The sequence below is a fragment of the Centruroides sculpturatus genome, unplaced genomic scaffold, assembly GCF_000671375.1.
Source record: "Centruroides sculpturatus isolate CEXI.00-Female unplaced genomic scaffold, Cexi_2.0 scaffold569, whole genome shotgun sequence".
Classification (NCBI taxonomy): Eukaryota; Metazoa; Arthropoda; class Arachnida; order Scorpiones; family Buthidae; genus Centruroides; species Centruroides sculpturatus.
In genome coordinates this window covers 44,877-59,513 of record NW_019384810.1, presented here as the reverse complement: position 1 = coordinate 59,513, position 14,637 = coordinate 44,877, and the positions used below count along the sequence as shown (strand labels likewise).

Below are 14,637 nucleotides of genomic sequence, written 5' to 3'. Positions count from 1 at the left end.
TTGTGTTTGGTATACAATTTACTAGAGTTTACGATCGTAAAATTAATTACTGGCAAGTAATCTCAGCACAGAAATTAACGAAACTTAAATATGTTAATGACAAATATTGTTAGATAAAAGAATTAATGATAAATATAGCTGTTTATCATTGATTTTTATATAATTTTATGGTGTTTTTATACAAAATTTAAGTCGAAATCTTCAATTTATCTTTTTAAAATTGATAACAGACTGATAACTTAATGCGTTAACGCTTTTCTTTTTATTGATTTTATACTTTTGTTTTAGTTTCTTATATTATCATTCACATTATTTTTAAATAAATAAATGTTAATTTAATATATTTTACTATGTAAATATTGTATTTTTAATGAAAATTCTGCCTTTTTTAATTGTCATTGTGTCATGGGTAAAATGTATTTTTATTCGGTTATAAAATTAAATTTCAGTCTGTTAATTTGTAAAAATTTAATTAAATAAATTGCAATTTCAATAAACAACTTAACAGTTTTGTTAGTACAGTACTATTCGAGGCTTTGTTAACATGTTAAGTAAAAATTAATGAAGTTTTATCCATTCATTTATTTTTATTGTTGCATTTATTTAACATTAAATAACAAGAACAAAATGATTTGTGGTTAAAATATAATTTTTTAACCGTGAAAGACATAAAATTGCGTTAAAAATTTACTATACATATAGGCGGTTTACTGCTGAGAGTATAAGATAGTTGAATGATTTTAATGATTGTTTAAAATAATTTCTTTAAACCAATGAAGTGAAAATAGGAGGAGTTTTATCTAGACTATACAACTTTTTAAACTAATCATATTAAAAGTTTCCAGTTTGTTTACTTCTCGTATTTCAGAAGATATTATCTATTATTTATAAAATTAATGTTTGTAGTTTTAATAATTCGTCATCCTATTGATTAAATTTTTGCAAAATTACACAGAAAATTTACGGTAAACATAAGCAGTTCACTGCTGAATATTCAAGATAAACTGAACATATCAAAGATGGTTGTTTAAATCATAGTTTCTTAAACCAATGATTAGCTAAAGAAGTATAAGTGGGAGAAGTTACATTAAAATTTGATTGCTTTAATCATAATCGACACAATCAAATTTTTATTGTTTGTATACTTAAAATTTAATCAGGTTTCGATAAAATTTATAATATAATTACATAAAAGCTTTAAAAAGTCAACATTTTAATTAATATTTAACTATATAAAATTGCATAATACCTGTAATTGTTATGCTTTTAATATATATAATTGGGACGATTAAGCATTTTTATGCAAAACCAATGCATTACAAATGCATTACAGAAATTACAATTTTTATATTAAATTCTTTTAAAATATATTAAGAAATTGTATTTTTCTGATGCCTCACATTTAAAAATTTATAGCAATTCAATTTATTGATTTTGTATTCTTCAAATGTTGTTGATATACTATACTGTACAGTACTGTAGAAGATCAATCTCAATACCTTCCACTTATCATCAAGATCATCTCGTCATAATTCACATCATCCAATTACTTGGTTAAATTAAATCGAGTTTTACTAATTCAACATATAATTATCATCTATAATACGTTCAATTGCTAGCACAATCATCATTATATCCATGTGGAATCATCACTATTTCCTAGATAAACACGTGCATCATCATATAAATATATCACATGATAAGCACGTGTATCATCGTCACATGCATCTACCATTATCGTTACGACGTAGATAAGCAAGGAAACAACCGAATTTCTTCATTAAATTACACATATTATGGGGAAAAATATATATATGAACATTTGAAGATTGAAACCGTTTGAATGTCAATATATAAATTTTCGAACGTTCTTAACTTGTAGTTTAAATACCTATTTTTACTTTATTTTAATACCTGGAGTATATTAAAGTAACAAAGTTGTAATACTTACAGTGGATTAATTAATTCACTCGACCGCACATCAGTAAAATGTATGGTGTAAAATTAATAGGAGTTAGGAAACGACCCATTAACTACACGATACACACCACTAAATCCCAAAGCAGGCAAAGGATGGTCTTTATCCTGATTTACTATATCACAATCAGTTTCCGATTGCTATACAAAATTTTATCGTGACATCACATCTGCTTCATTTTATTCTTCACTGCGTAACGTATACAATTGAAAGTAGATTTTTATCTATAGATTAGACAAGGAATTATTTTTTTTAAATGGATTTTTTTATAATCATTTCCTGTGCGGCATCATGGAGTAACATCACTTATCCACATCCTTACATTTAGCATCATTTTCACCTATTCTTTAGATTATCTCTTGATATTCCACGTCATAAACCCTATATTTATCTATTTGTAAAATCCACTCTGTCGTTCCACGCTGGAATACTTTAAATAAATTGATTTTCCTTACGAATTAATCAAAACAATCTTAAAATTCCCTTAACTAACCGGTAATACATCGTGATTTAATTCGAGTGAAACTTAAATTTAATATTATTGTAGCATAATTTAACCTTAAATAACGATATAGATCATAATGTAGTTATGTTTAATTATTAAATTTCATGCTCCTCTAACAGTAATTAATGCTATTGTAAGGGCCAATATATATCGTACGTTTTGAATTTCATGCTACTCTACCATTTATTATGTTTCCTTATTTACAACACAATAACATTGTTATAAAATTATTTGTTGTGCTTTATAACTATTTTAGAATATTATAATTTCATTATATTGTTGTATTATTAAGTAATTTAGAAGTTTAAAATTAATTTAATCATACTTTAAATTTTTAAAAGTTGCACTTTCTGTGTTAATTCGTTTAAGTACACTAACTTATCTCATATAAATTTAACAGGGTTGCGGTTTTGGCACGTGTTATCTAGCTTAAAATAGATAAAACGAGCTTCAAACAATGATTGTCCCATATGTAAACTGATTTTTTACTTGATAAATTAATTGTTCCGAAACAATTTGTGAAAATTAAACAGAGTTTGTAAAGTAATTGTACTGGAAGCTTAATTATTAAGCAATTTTAATCGTTGTTTAAAGGAATTAATTTCAAAAAATAAATCGACAATTTAATTGCTAATTTAAAGAATAAACATATTTTTGCTATTGCTTTACTTTTAATTGTTATTAAACATTTAATTTCACTTAAGATAAATAATTAATTACAAAGAATAAGCAGAATTTTAATTTATATTTTCTACCAGTTTGTTTATTTATTTGATATATTTTAATAGATAAAAATTGGCTGTTATAAACACAAATTTTTGAATTTATCATCATAAAAACAAATTATCTAAATAAAGTAAACATTTAAAATTTAATTTTAGAAAGCCCAAAACAATGAAAATTGCTCCTTAAATAGTTAAATAAGGTAAATTTTCATTGTTACATAACGTATAAATATAGTATTTTAATTGAAATATATTTAAAGATTTAATTGTTACATAACAAAAAATTTTAAAAATATCCTCCAATGAAATCGAAGCTAAATAATTCAATTATTGCGTAAATTTTACGTAACAATACATGTTTTTAAATATATTTTAATAAAATAGTTGTAATTATTGTAAAATACAGTACTACAGTGTTCAAAATGGAGCCTTAATAAATGGAAACCTGCTTAAACGGGACAAGTTCTTCAGAACGCAGAAATCTTCGTGTTAAAAAAATCTGTACAAAACGGATACTTGCCAAACCGGAAAAAGTATTCGGTACCGTGCCAGTCGGTATTCCAAAATAATTTTTTAAGTATTAATTAACGATGTGAGTAGTTTAAAATTGAAATCTTGGCCTATATTAATCTACAGACAATTAAAACAAATTTAATTTAATTATTTATAAATTTTAAAAATCTTCTTCATAAATTAGCCTGCATTCCATACGTTAAATACTCAAAACTAATTATATACCATTTAAATACGAAAAATTATAAGTAAAATCAATTGAGATGCCGGAAAATAACAATAAATATACATTTATTTTTACAAATTGAACTAAATGTGAAGAAATGAGAAAATATAACTTAATCAGTTATTAGTTATAAATTTATATCAACTCTCTAACAAAATTGCTTGTAACTTTTGCCTGTAACAATTACAAATGAAGTGATTTCAACTTAGAAAATTGGTTGCAAGTTGTTTATATCCAAAGCGATTACAGTCGAAATTGTTTCTGTTATGATTTCGACTCAACTAAACTACAAAATTATTTGAAGATTTTTATATCTTTAAGTGTTTAAATCAATCAAAATTACTGTTAACAGTTCACATACAACGTTTATTAAAAATTTAAAAATTATTTTACAGTATTTATAACAATTAAAAACGGTTAAAACGACTTTAATTATAAACTGTTTAAATTTAAATATATTTTAAAACATGTATTGTTTCGTAAAACTTACGAAATAATTAAATTATTTCGCTTCAATTTCATTGGAGAATATATTTTTAATATTAATTGTTACGTAACAATTACATTTTAAAATAATTTTCAATTATAATATTCTACTTATGCATTACGTAACAATGAATTATTTAGAAATAGGCTGTATTGATTAAAAGCAGACACTAAATAATTGTTACGTAACAGTTGAAATTTTTAAGTTTATAATAAAAATTAATTATTACGTAAGAATAAATTTAAAAAAATTTCTTTCAGTTACAAAAAGTTTTAGAGAAAATTGGAACGATTGAATTTTAATACAACTCTCGATTACTAATTTATGGTAAAGTATTATAGCGTAACAAGGACTTTTTATATGAGCCAATAAAAGGATTTTAACATAAGAACAAATCTAACTCCGTCCACTTTATATATGGATATAGAAACAAAATACAGATATATTCATTGTTACGTCATTACCGTTAAATATAGACAGGTGACGTAATAATAACATAACACGAGATACATAATAATTTTAAACATGAATTTGTATGTCATGTTTCGTTGTTATTGCGTCACACGTTTATACTTAATGGTAATGACGTAACAATGAATATATCTGTATTTCGTTTCTCTTTGCACATAAATTATTACAAATGAATATTAAATTGTTACGTAATAATTATTTTTGTGTAAAGTGAAATTAAACATATATGTAAATTGTTATGCCATTACCGTTAAATAAAAATATGTGACGTAATAACAACGAAACACGAGATACAAATACTTGTTACGAGATACGTAATAATTTTTTGTGTTTCGTTGTTATTACGTAATTATCGTTAAATATAACTATGTGACGTAATAGTAACGAAGAACGAGATCCAAATTTGTGTAAAAATAAATATTACGTAATAACTAACTTCACTAAAATTACTAAAGTTAAAAATTTAATGCGTAACAGTCAATTAATTAAGATTAATTTTTTATTATAAAACAATATGTAAAGTATCGACGTAAACGAAGTTACCTACACGTACTGTACATAACGTTACGTTTCATCATAACAGAAGATATCAAATTACTTGCTATACGTTCCAAACTGTAACTGCAGCTGTTACGAACAAGTACGAAATTATTTCTATTTTCAGTTCGTATGGAACAAAACTTGGAAAATTGCTTTCAACTTTGTTTACTTGTTAATAATCAACAATTACAACAAACAGTTAAACTTGTTGCTGCGATAATAATTTTATCTCCTTAACGTTGTAATTAAATATCATTAATTATCGAATGCGTTACGGTTTGATCATCTAATAAACACGAAATAATACAGATAATTGTAAAATTTATTGAAATTTCTAGGGATATTTCAGTATAAACCGCCCCCTAATTTCTCCAAACGTTTTTCTTATCATAGAAATATTTAAGATAAGCAAAGGGGAGACTTTCGGAATGTTCGTGTATCACTTACCATCTACTCCATGTTGCCGTGTACACTGTAAGAGTGCATCTTTCACTAAATCGATAGATCAACCCCGATAATACCTTAATTTTCGTTTCCTACACAATCTAAAAGTTATTATCAGGCCAAACATTAACAAGTTGTAATTATTTCCAATCACGAATCGCATAATTCTATTAAATCTTCGACTTTGAATAGTAATAATAATAATTTACAATCTTTGGAATAAAATTATTTATCGTTAATAATGTAGTAATTTAGATCTGTAGACGGATAACTTATCTTGTTTTCAGAATGTCTTCATTTTCAAATCAATAAAGTTTTGATAAATTTAAGATATTCCTAAACCTCCGCCAATTTTAAGTTTATAAACATTTATGAAATAGTAAACAAGCCAATTAAAAGCTTTATCCTTATATTTAAATCCTAAAGCAATTGTTACGTCAAATTATTTTAAGTTTGTTTGACGTAACAATTGTAAAAGAGATAAAATGTTCAATTTTAAATAAAAAACATGTACTGTATTTTATTACACAGAAACTGAAAAATATATTCTAATTGTTACGTCACTATATATATAAATGTGTGATGTAACAATAATGAAATACGTCAATAATTGGAAATTAATATTTATACTATTGAAAGTAACGAATTTCTGTGTTAACTGCATCATTTAAACTGAAACATACGCATAAACTGAAAGAGATATTTTAATTGTTACGTCACTATTGTTAAGTATTTACAAATTTGTGACGTAATAATTATGAAATACGTCAACAATTAGAAATTGATGTATATGTTGCTATGACGTGTTATTGAAAGTGATGAATTTTTGAAATTGTAACACTGATTTTATTCTAAAAACTTCTCTTACTTTTTAATTGAGTATTTAAAAAACGTACAAATCGTAAGATAATAGCGCACCTTCATTCCATTTTTGTATATAGAAGGATAACAATTCGATCATTAAACTTTAACGTTTCCATCAAAAAATTGTTGAAAATAAACTTTCCAAAAAGTATGTCCAATCAAACATTTTCGGTAAACAACTATCTTTCGCAACACTTCAAAGAAAAATCATTAACTCCATCCAATAACAATACAACGATAGCAGAAAATTTGAAGAAACTCATTAATTTCCGAAGCTAAAAGTAAAATAAACGAACTCCAACCCAAAAGTTGTTACGTAATAATTAAAAAGAACTTCTTCAAAAAAGTCGTCACTTTCAAAAAAAAGAACACACCGCTCCATTGTTACGTAGTAATTGAAAAATTTAGAAAAAAAGTCATCGCTTTCATTAATACGTCATCATTATTATTACGTAGTAATTAAAAACGAGACAAAAAATCGTCGCTTTCAATAATACGTCACAATAATAAAAATATCAATTTCTAACTGTGACGTTTCCGTAATTATTATGTCACAATTGATAAATATTTTAACAATAAATGAAGAAACAATATTTAATTTACGCGTAATAAAGCGGATCAAATTCTCAATTATGACGTATTTTATAGCTGTTGCGTCACTCAAATTTAAAATATTTTGATGGAAAAATTAAAGATTTGTAATTTTTTTAAATAAAAATAACAAACGTGTAATTTTATTATTTAATATATAAAATATAAAAAGAAATTTTGACATTGTAATTATCATCATTATTAAAGTTAGTGATATGTAAATTTTCAGAAAGTGATACGATGACAAAATAATAGAGTATTATTACGTCGTTTATGACGTAGTAATAAAAATATAAATAATGATCGATAATATTTATTGTGACGCAATAATGAAAATGTCACCGAGAAAGAGAAACGTGTTTGTGAATTCTAATGACGTGTGCGTGAGGATAAATTAAACAAATTTAAATATGCTCCAGTCTTTTGACGTGATAATTTATAAATTTTTCTAATAAATTCGTACAAAATAATTTAAATATTTTAATTAATATTTAAGATTTTATAACACAATTTTCAGCCAGTCTCCAGTCGAAAATATTGCTAATTAAGCTGTAAATTAAGCATATGTTTTAAATTTTTACACGGAAAATTGTATTTTTTTGAATTTTTTATAAATATTCAACAAGAAAACTCACCTCTAAACATGGAGTAGAGCTGTGCATCTACAGTAAGTCTAGCGCAGGCTGTTTCTAACGTCTGTTCTTCATCACAATACGCTAAAACATATATATATATATACATATAAAAATATAATTTTTGAAGCTGTAAACTGTAATTTTTGATTGTAAATTGTAAAATATATTTGACGATGATTGATTCGATAAAAATAGAAAATTGCATTTCATAAACTTACTGATTTTTTCGTTAAATTTTCCCTTTTTATAAAGCGTTAAAGGAGAAATTTTTGACAGGAATTATTATTGATGTTTAGAAAGGATTTTGTAAACTAAAATGGATTTTATGTTGAGGGAAATTTTTGTATCAGTAAATATATATATATATATATATTTATCTTCCCCTTTTAAGGAATTTTATTTTTCCTTATAAAATTCCCCTTTTGTCTAGGGTCAAGGTATTAACCAGAGATGTAATGCTTTTCATGTATTATTTATTTATAGTTACGGTTTGGAAATTCACTTTTCACAGTCAGAACCAATAAAATTTTCAACTTTTAACAGAGAAATTATTTATTTTACATTATTTTCTTAGATTTTATTAATTTTTTTAAATTAACGTAAATACGTCGATTCGTGTTGTGACGTAATTTAAAATTTCTGTGTAATTTTTGTTTACAATTTTTGTTACGTTATACGAGACAGAAATTTTAAAATCGCGCTTTACCCGTCGTTATTAACGTGTCGTCACGGATACGTAGTAATTTGACAGTGTTTTAATCTTTCTCCGTCATTGTTAAGCGCATTATTACGTCAATTACTTGTTACACAATAATTAAAATTTTCTATATTTGTTACGTCATATTTAAAATCCGCTACATGTTATTTATTACGTCATGATCAAATTCTGTTTACAAAGCGTCAGTTACATTGTCAATAAACAGGAAAAAATGCATTATTACGTCATAGAAACGTCACAGAGCTAAAGATACACAAATATATGTTATTAAAAGACGAAAAAATTCGAAATTTTTTTGTTATAATAAATTTTTTCTATTGAAAATACTTAAAATTTATAAATTTTTCCTGTGAAATCTCACTTCGTATGACATTACGAACTAGAATTAATTATTAAGGGATGCTCGGGACACTAAAAATAGATCAGTTTTTGTCATTTTTGGATCTAAATTTATCCTTCGTATCAGAAAATTATTGTCAGATGATCATTTCTGCTAAGTTTACGTCATACATCAAAAACTTTTCGTAAGATCTTTCAATCCAATATCATTAAATCACCTTCCAGAATATTTCAGAAGTCAGATAAAAGTCATTATTACGTCACGATTTCATCTAAATTATGTTGTAAATTTTATTTTAAATAATGGGCTAACGACTATTTTAATTTATGAAAAAAATCTGGGTCTTTAATATCGTGTCAAATCAGCGTTAAAAAATTAACTAAATCTGTTAGAATAAAAAAATTCTGGATGTATTTTTGGACTATTTATATTAATTTAGTAATGTCTTTTATTTTTATAAGTAGAGTTTTTAAATTCGAATTTTACTCTATAGCAGAGGAAAAGTATGGTTATCGATCAAGAAATGACTTCCAAAATTTTCATATTTTTCGACTCGGGGAATGTAATGCAACTTGAAATGTAATGCAAACGCAAAAAAATTTGGGGAATTTTTCTGTGTGTGTCGGGGCGGCGCGATTTTGTTCATCCATTTTGAATTTTAATATTCCTCTGTCTTTTGTCGAATATTTCTGAAATTTTGCAGGAAGATTTGTGTATTTGGAGGAAGATGAGGTTTAATTTTGGGGGTTAAAATTCCAGGGGTTGGGGAGATAGAGGGGAATCATGCGTCGTATCTCGAGCGGACATAATGAAGATGTTTGTAAAACTCGTCTCTACTTTCAAAATTAAAGTTTATCATTTTATAATAATTAATAATATAAAGGTTTTTAAAATAAAATCTTATAACAGATGGCGCCACACAGAATTTAATTTGTTTTGCCGGGAAAGTTATGCAACTCGTTTCTGGTTTTTTAATAAGTGAAGGAAGTGAAAAAATACCAGTGTTGTCACTCCTAATATTGACATTTTTCTCATTTCTTTCAAGTTATTTGCGTGTTTCTAGCGCATTTTATGCTAAATTTTCAGCAAAAATGTTAATTAAGTAAGAAAGTTAATTGTTAAAAGTGTAATTCTGTAACAATTTTAACGCTGAAAATTTATATTCTTGAAGAATTTTGTTCCACTCGTCACAAATCGTTTCATCTTTTTAACGTATCCTTGCACGCTTTGTTGAATCGTTTTTGCGGTTTCTAAACCTATACGTAACAACTCGTTCGCAGATTTACAAGGGCTATTTATAACAGAAATCATCGAAAGTCATGAAAACTTCAATTTCGTATTCAACAGTTGCATGTAAAATAGAAGATCGCTGTTAGAGTCACGAATGCATCCTCAAGTATATCTCGTATCAGGATGCAGGATGGTATCTCGTGTATCATGATCATTCCATTAGTTCCATTCAAGCAGGAACCAAAACATTATATTATAGATTGGTCCACGATGTAAAGGATATTCACGAAAACTTCTTTGAAGAGATTGTGGTGGATGGTTTAGGGTTTAACTGTGACGATGTAAATCCTTATAAAATAAGAAATATTGTATGGATTTTGGTTTTGGATGTTGAATTTGATCGCTGCAAATGATAGATGTCCTCTCGGTTTTTTGAAAATTGTTTTATTTTAGATCTATATTCAGTTGTGAAATCGGTTCATGCATATTCGGATGTTGTGTTTTCAAGTAGGATTCACATTTAGAAACAGATCTAAATAAAATTATGTATACATTTCACACATTTATATGTTAAATTGAATCAAATTTATAGATAATTTCGTTCCTTCGACAGGAAAGTTATGCACTGAATATGATCAAAATTGTACTCTGGATATGCTTTTACATGCTTAAAATTATCCTTTGAATATGCTCTATAATGCTTAAAATTATGCTCTGAACATGCCTAAAATTTTGCTCTGGATATGCTTTTACATGCTTAAAATTATCCTTTGAATATGCTCTATAATGCTTAAAATTATGCTCTGAACATGCCTAAAATTTTGGTCTGAATATGAAAAAATTTCTCGAGTTTTAGCCATTCAAATATAGAAGTTATAATAATTTTAAATTTATAGTAATTTAAGAATTAAAACCCACCTTCTCTGCATTTACAGAAACAAAGATATTGACTATATAAAATCAATAGGAAATCGTAACACCGTTATAAATGTACAATATTTTTGTGGATCGGTTTGAAGTAAGTTTGAAGAAACTCTCTGGAAAGTAAACAAACAATAAAAATAAAATTGAAAGTTAGCCAGTTACTTTACGACACACTTCACCTTCATCTCTTTGAATCATGTAATGAGTTTCTATACTTCGAATAGTATCAGCGCCTGGAGGAACAAACTAGCGAAGATTAGTTGTTATCGATAATATGAAAAAATCATATTACATTTACAGAGCGAACCGCAAAGAAGCGTAATACCTTCAATTTTTTTTTCATTTACTGTTTTTTTCTGAAGAAAATAACATGTTATTTATATAACTCGTCCTCTGCGATATACGTATCAGTTTCAGGATTGTAGCTTAATTAACAACGATTGGTTGAATTAAAAAAGAGGCGTTGTTGCTTTTATTTTCTTAACCAATCAGGTTAATGTAATTTTATATTTACTCAATCTTCTTAATAAATTTTTTATCACACTTTATATACTAATATACATAAGAGTACTACATATATTTGTTTTGTTTGAATTTTTACTAAATTAGCTCTTAAATGATTATATTTAGATGTAGTTTACAGTTTTCAAAATGATGTAAGTATAAATAAAGTTTATTTGACACGGCAATTTTTTTTTATTTCAAATTTATATTTTCTGCATTTTATCTAACGATATTTGTATTTTAAATTTAAATTATAAAATTCGAATTTTGGATATAAATTTTTAAAGAATTATAAAGTAGACCACCGTTCATAATTTTATATTTTACGTGTACTTCTGTATAAAATTTTTATATAATATAACACAGGGGTAGTGTGTATGACTGGTTACTGAGGAATAAAAATCCTGAAATGCATGCCAACTTTAAGTTATACACTAACAAGTAAGATTGAATTGTTTGTTTTTATACGGAAACGGAACACGTGGGTAATCAGCCTGGAGAACTGATCCCTATTTAAATGTTATAAACGTTAAGAAACCCCACGTGTCCACGCCCTTTGACGAGGTGCGAACCCACGACCAACTGCCATCGTTCGCTGGTTTCATACTGTGTAGTAAGATTCAATAAAGTGTCCGTAGTCTGTCGTCTGTTTTATATTTGATGAAGTATATTTAAAATAAATTAATAATTTTAAAAAGCTTCATAAATTAAAGGGGAAAAAACGTAAACATTTATTACTTTTTTCCTTCAACTTCTATTAAATTTTAACGACATTTTTTACTATAATCACACAATTTCTACTATAAAATAATTTAGTTTAACTAAAAAAAAATAATTGAAAATTTTATTATTATTTTTTCTTTCTTTTTAATCATTAAACCTCAAAATTTTCAGTTTATTTCTAATTTGGTTAAAACCCTTCTTTCCTAAAATAAAATGAAAAAAAGTCATTATTACATAAATACTCAATCTCATTAACTAACATATTATTCTCATTTCATAATAGGAACCTTATAAAAACTAATAATAAAATAAAATAAAAATATATGATTCTAACAATAATAAAATTATTGAATATTTTTATTTCAATTATTCGCATGGTTTATTATCAATTATATTAGTATTACCAATTATAAAAACATCAGATTTACTTTATTATTTATTCGACACAATTGCTGTGCTTTTGACTGGGGGGAGGGGAAATAAATTTATAACAATTGAAGCGATTTAAAAAATTAAAAAGGAACCCCCTCCACACACACACACATCTAAATCATTTGAAAGTCTTATTGTCTCTTATTTTTTTCCTTCCCCTCTCTTATTCTTAATTCCAGAAGGAAACACAAAATAATTGGTTTTCAGAAAAGAATTGAATAGAATTACTTTTTTGGGCATTTAAATAAGAGCTAGGAGGGAAACTTATCAAAACATTTGTTCTTTTGTCCATACAAGAACATTAGGAAGAATCTGTATTTATACTGATATTATTCACCGAAAGAAATTAAAGAAAACGCTATTATTTTATAGATGATGATTAAAAAAATTATCTTAGGGAGAAAAAAATGAAGTCTTAATAACGTTATTTTTTTTTAAATCCCTCGTGCAGTATCTTAAACAATTAAGATGCTGAATAAGAAAATAGTGTTGGTGAGATAACGTAATTATTTTGTACACTTTTTTGTGTGTATTGTGTTTCTTCTGGTGTTTTTTTTCTTGTTGAAATGGATTCAATTACACAAAGCTGCAAACGTATTCAATTTTTGTAAACCGTACTGAAGCCGTAATCAACGCTCAATAATCAATTTTTTGGGGCTGTAAAAGTAGACATTATAAAACTTTGTTTAATTTAATGTTTATAAGATAATATTAAAATTTTTGATCTCAAAATTAAGAAATATAGGCTAAATGTAATTTGCGTACTGTATTAATTTAAAAAAAAACAATAAAAGAGCAACACTCAACATTCAATTTTTTAAGCGATTTGTTAATTTAAACTGAAATTTGACCAATAATCGAAGAGTTAATCCAACGTGGAATTCAACGTTTATTGGTCTTTTTGAATTCTCAATTACAGTTAATTGGTTTATGCAATTTTGAAACGAAGAATAGGCGTTGCTTATGAGCTATATGCAATTTAACTTAGTTTTGTTTTTTTTTAATGTCATTAAAGATCGCCCAATCGCTGAACGAATCTTCATAACTCGTTTTGTGTGTGAAAGTTTTAAGATTTTCTCGTAGGAAATTTAAAATTTTAATACGATTTTCTAATCTAAAGTTGATGTTTAGGTGATAGAATCGTCTGTACTTAAACATTTGCAATAAATCATTCTGAAAAGCATTTTGACCACGCCTGCTTGGTACACCTGGTTGCACACCCAGGTGTGGCACACCTTTTGAAACAAGATAGTAGCTAATAACTTATTTTGGGTGAGTATAAACGATTATTATCCCAATTTCGCACTTTCTTATCTCTTAATTTTTCATTTGACATCAATTTTTCAGTTCAAAATTTACTTTACGAGTTAAACAATAAAAGTTATTCCATACTTACTTTCTCTATACTGTAAAACGTTGGGATGCTTCTCGTATATAACCACACACCTGTAACAATTCTCACGGCTGTAAAAAAAAGAAAAAAATATGTCAGCATTCTTCTAAACATTTTTATAACTTTATATTCTTAAATTTAACAAAATTGTTTCTTNAAAATAAGATTTCAATATTCCTGTGTTATATTTTCATAATTTAATTAAGTCAAATTAATTAGTAATTTGCATATTTAAGTTAAATCTTTATTTTTAAAAATGCATAGTTTAGAATGAAATTAAATAATTATATTTAAGCTTATATTAAATTATTATACATACTTTGACAATAAAGTATTGTTTTATGATAGTTGAAAATCTTTTTACAGCAATTTTATTCAATTTTTTAAGTTTTAT

General features: G+C 25.9%; 1 protein-coding gene across 1 annotated transcript in view; it reads right to left on the bottom strand.

Annotated features, from left to right (window-relative positions):
- LOC111629771 overlaps positions 1 to 14,314 on the bottom strand; it is a gene marked incomplete at its 5' end in the record, with an annotated part of 39,242 nt that extends 24,928 nt beyond the window's left edge. The window contains 2 exons of the mRNA XM_023373684.1: positions 7,980 to 8,060; positions 14,247 to 14,314. Coding sequence (XP_023229452.1) covers positions 7,980 to 8,060; positions 14,247 to 14,314 — 149 coding nt within the window. The remainder of the gene's footprint in view (positions 1 to 7,979; positions 8,061 to 14,246) is intronic.
- Positions 14,315 to 14,637: the final 323 nt, after the last annotated feature.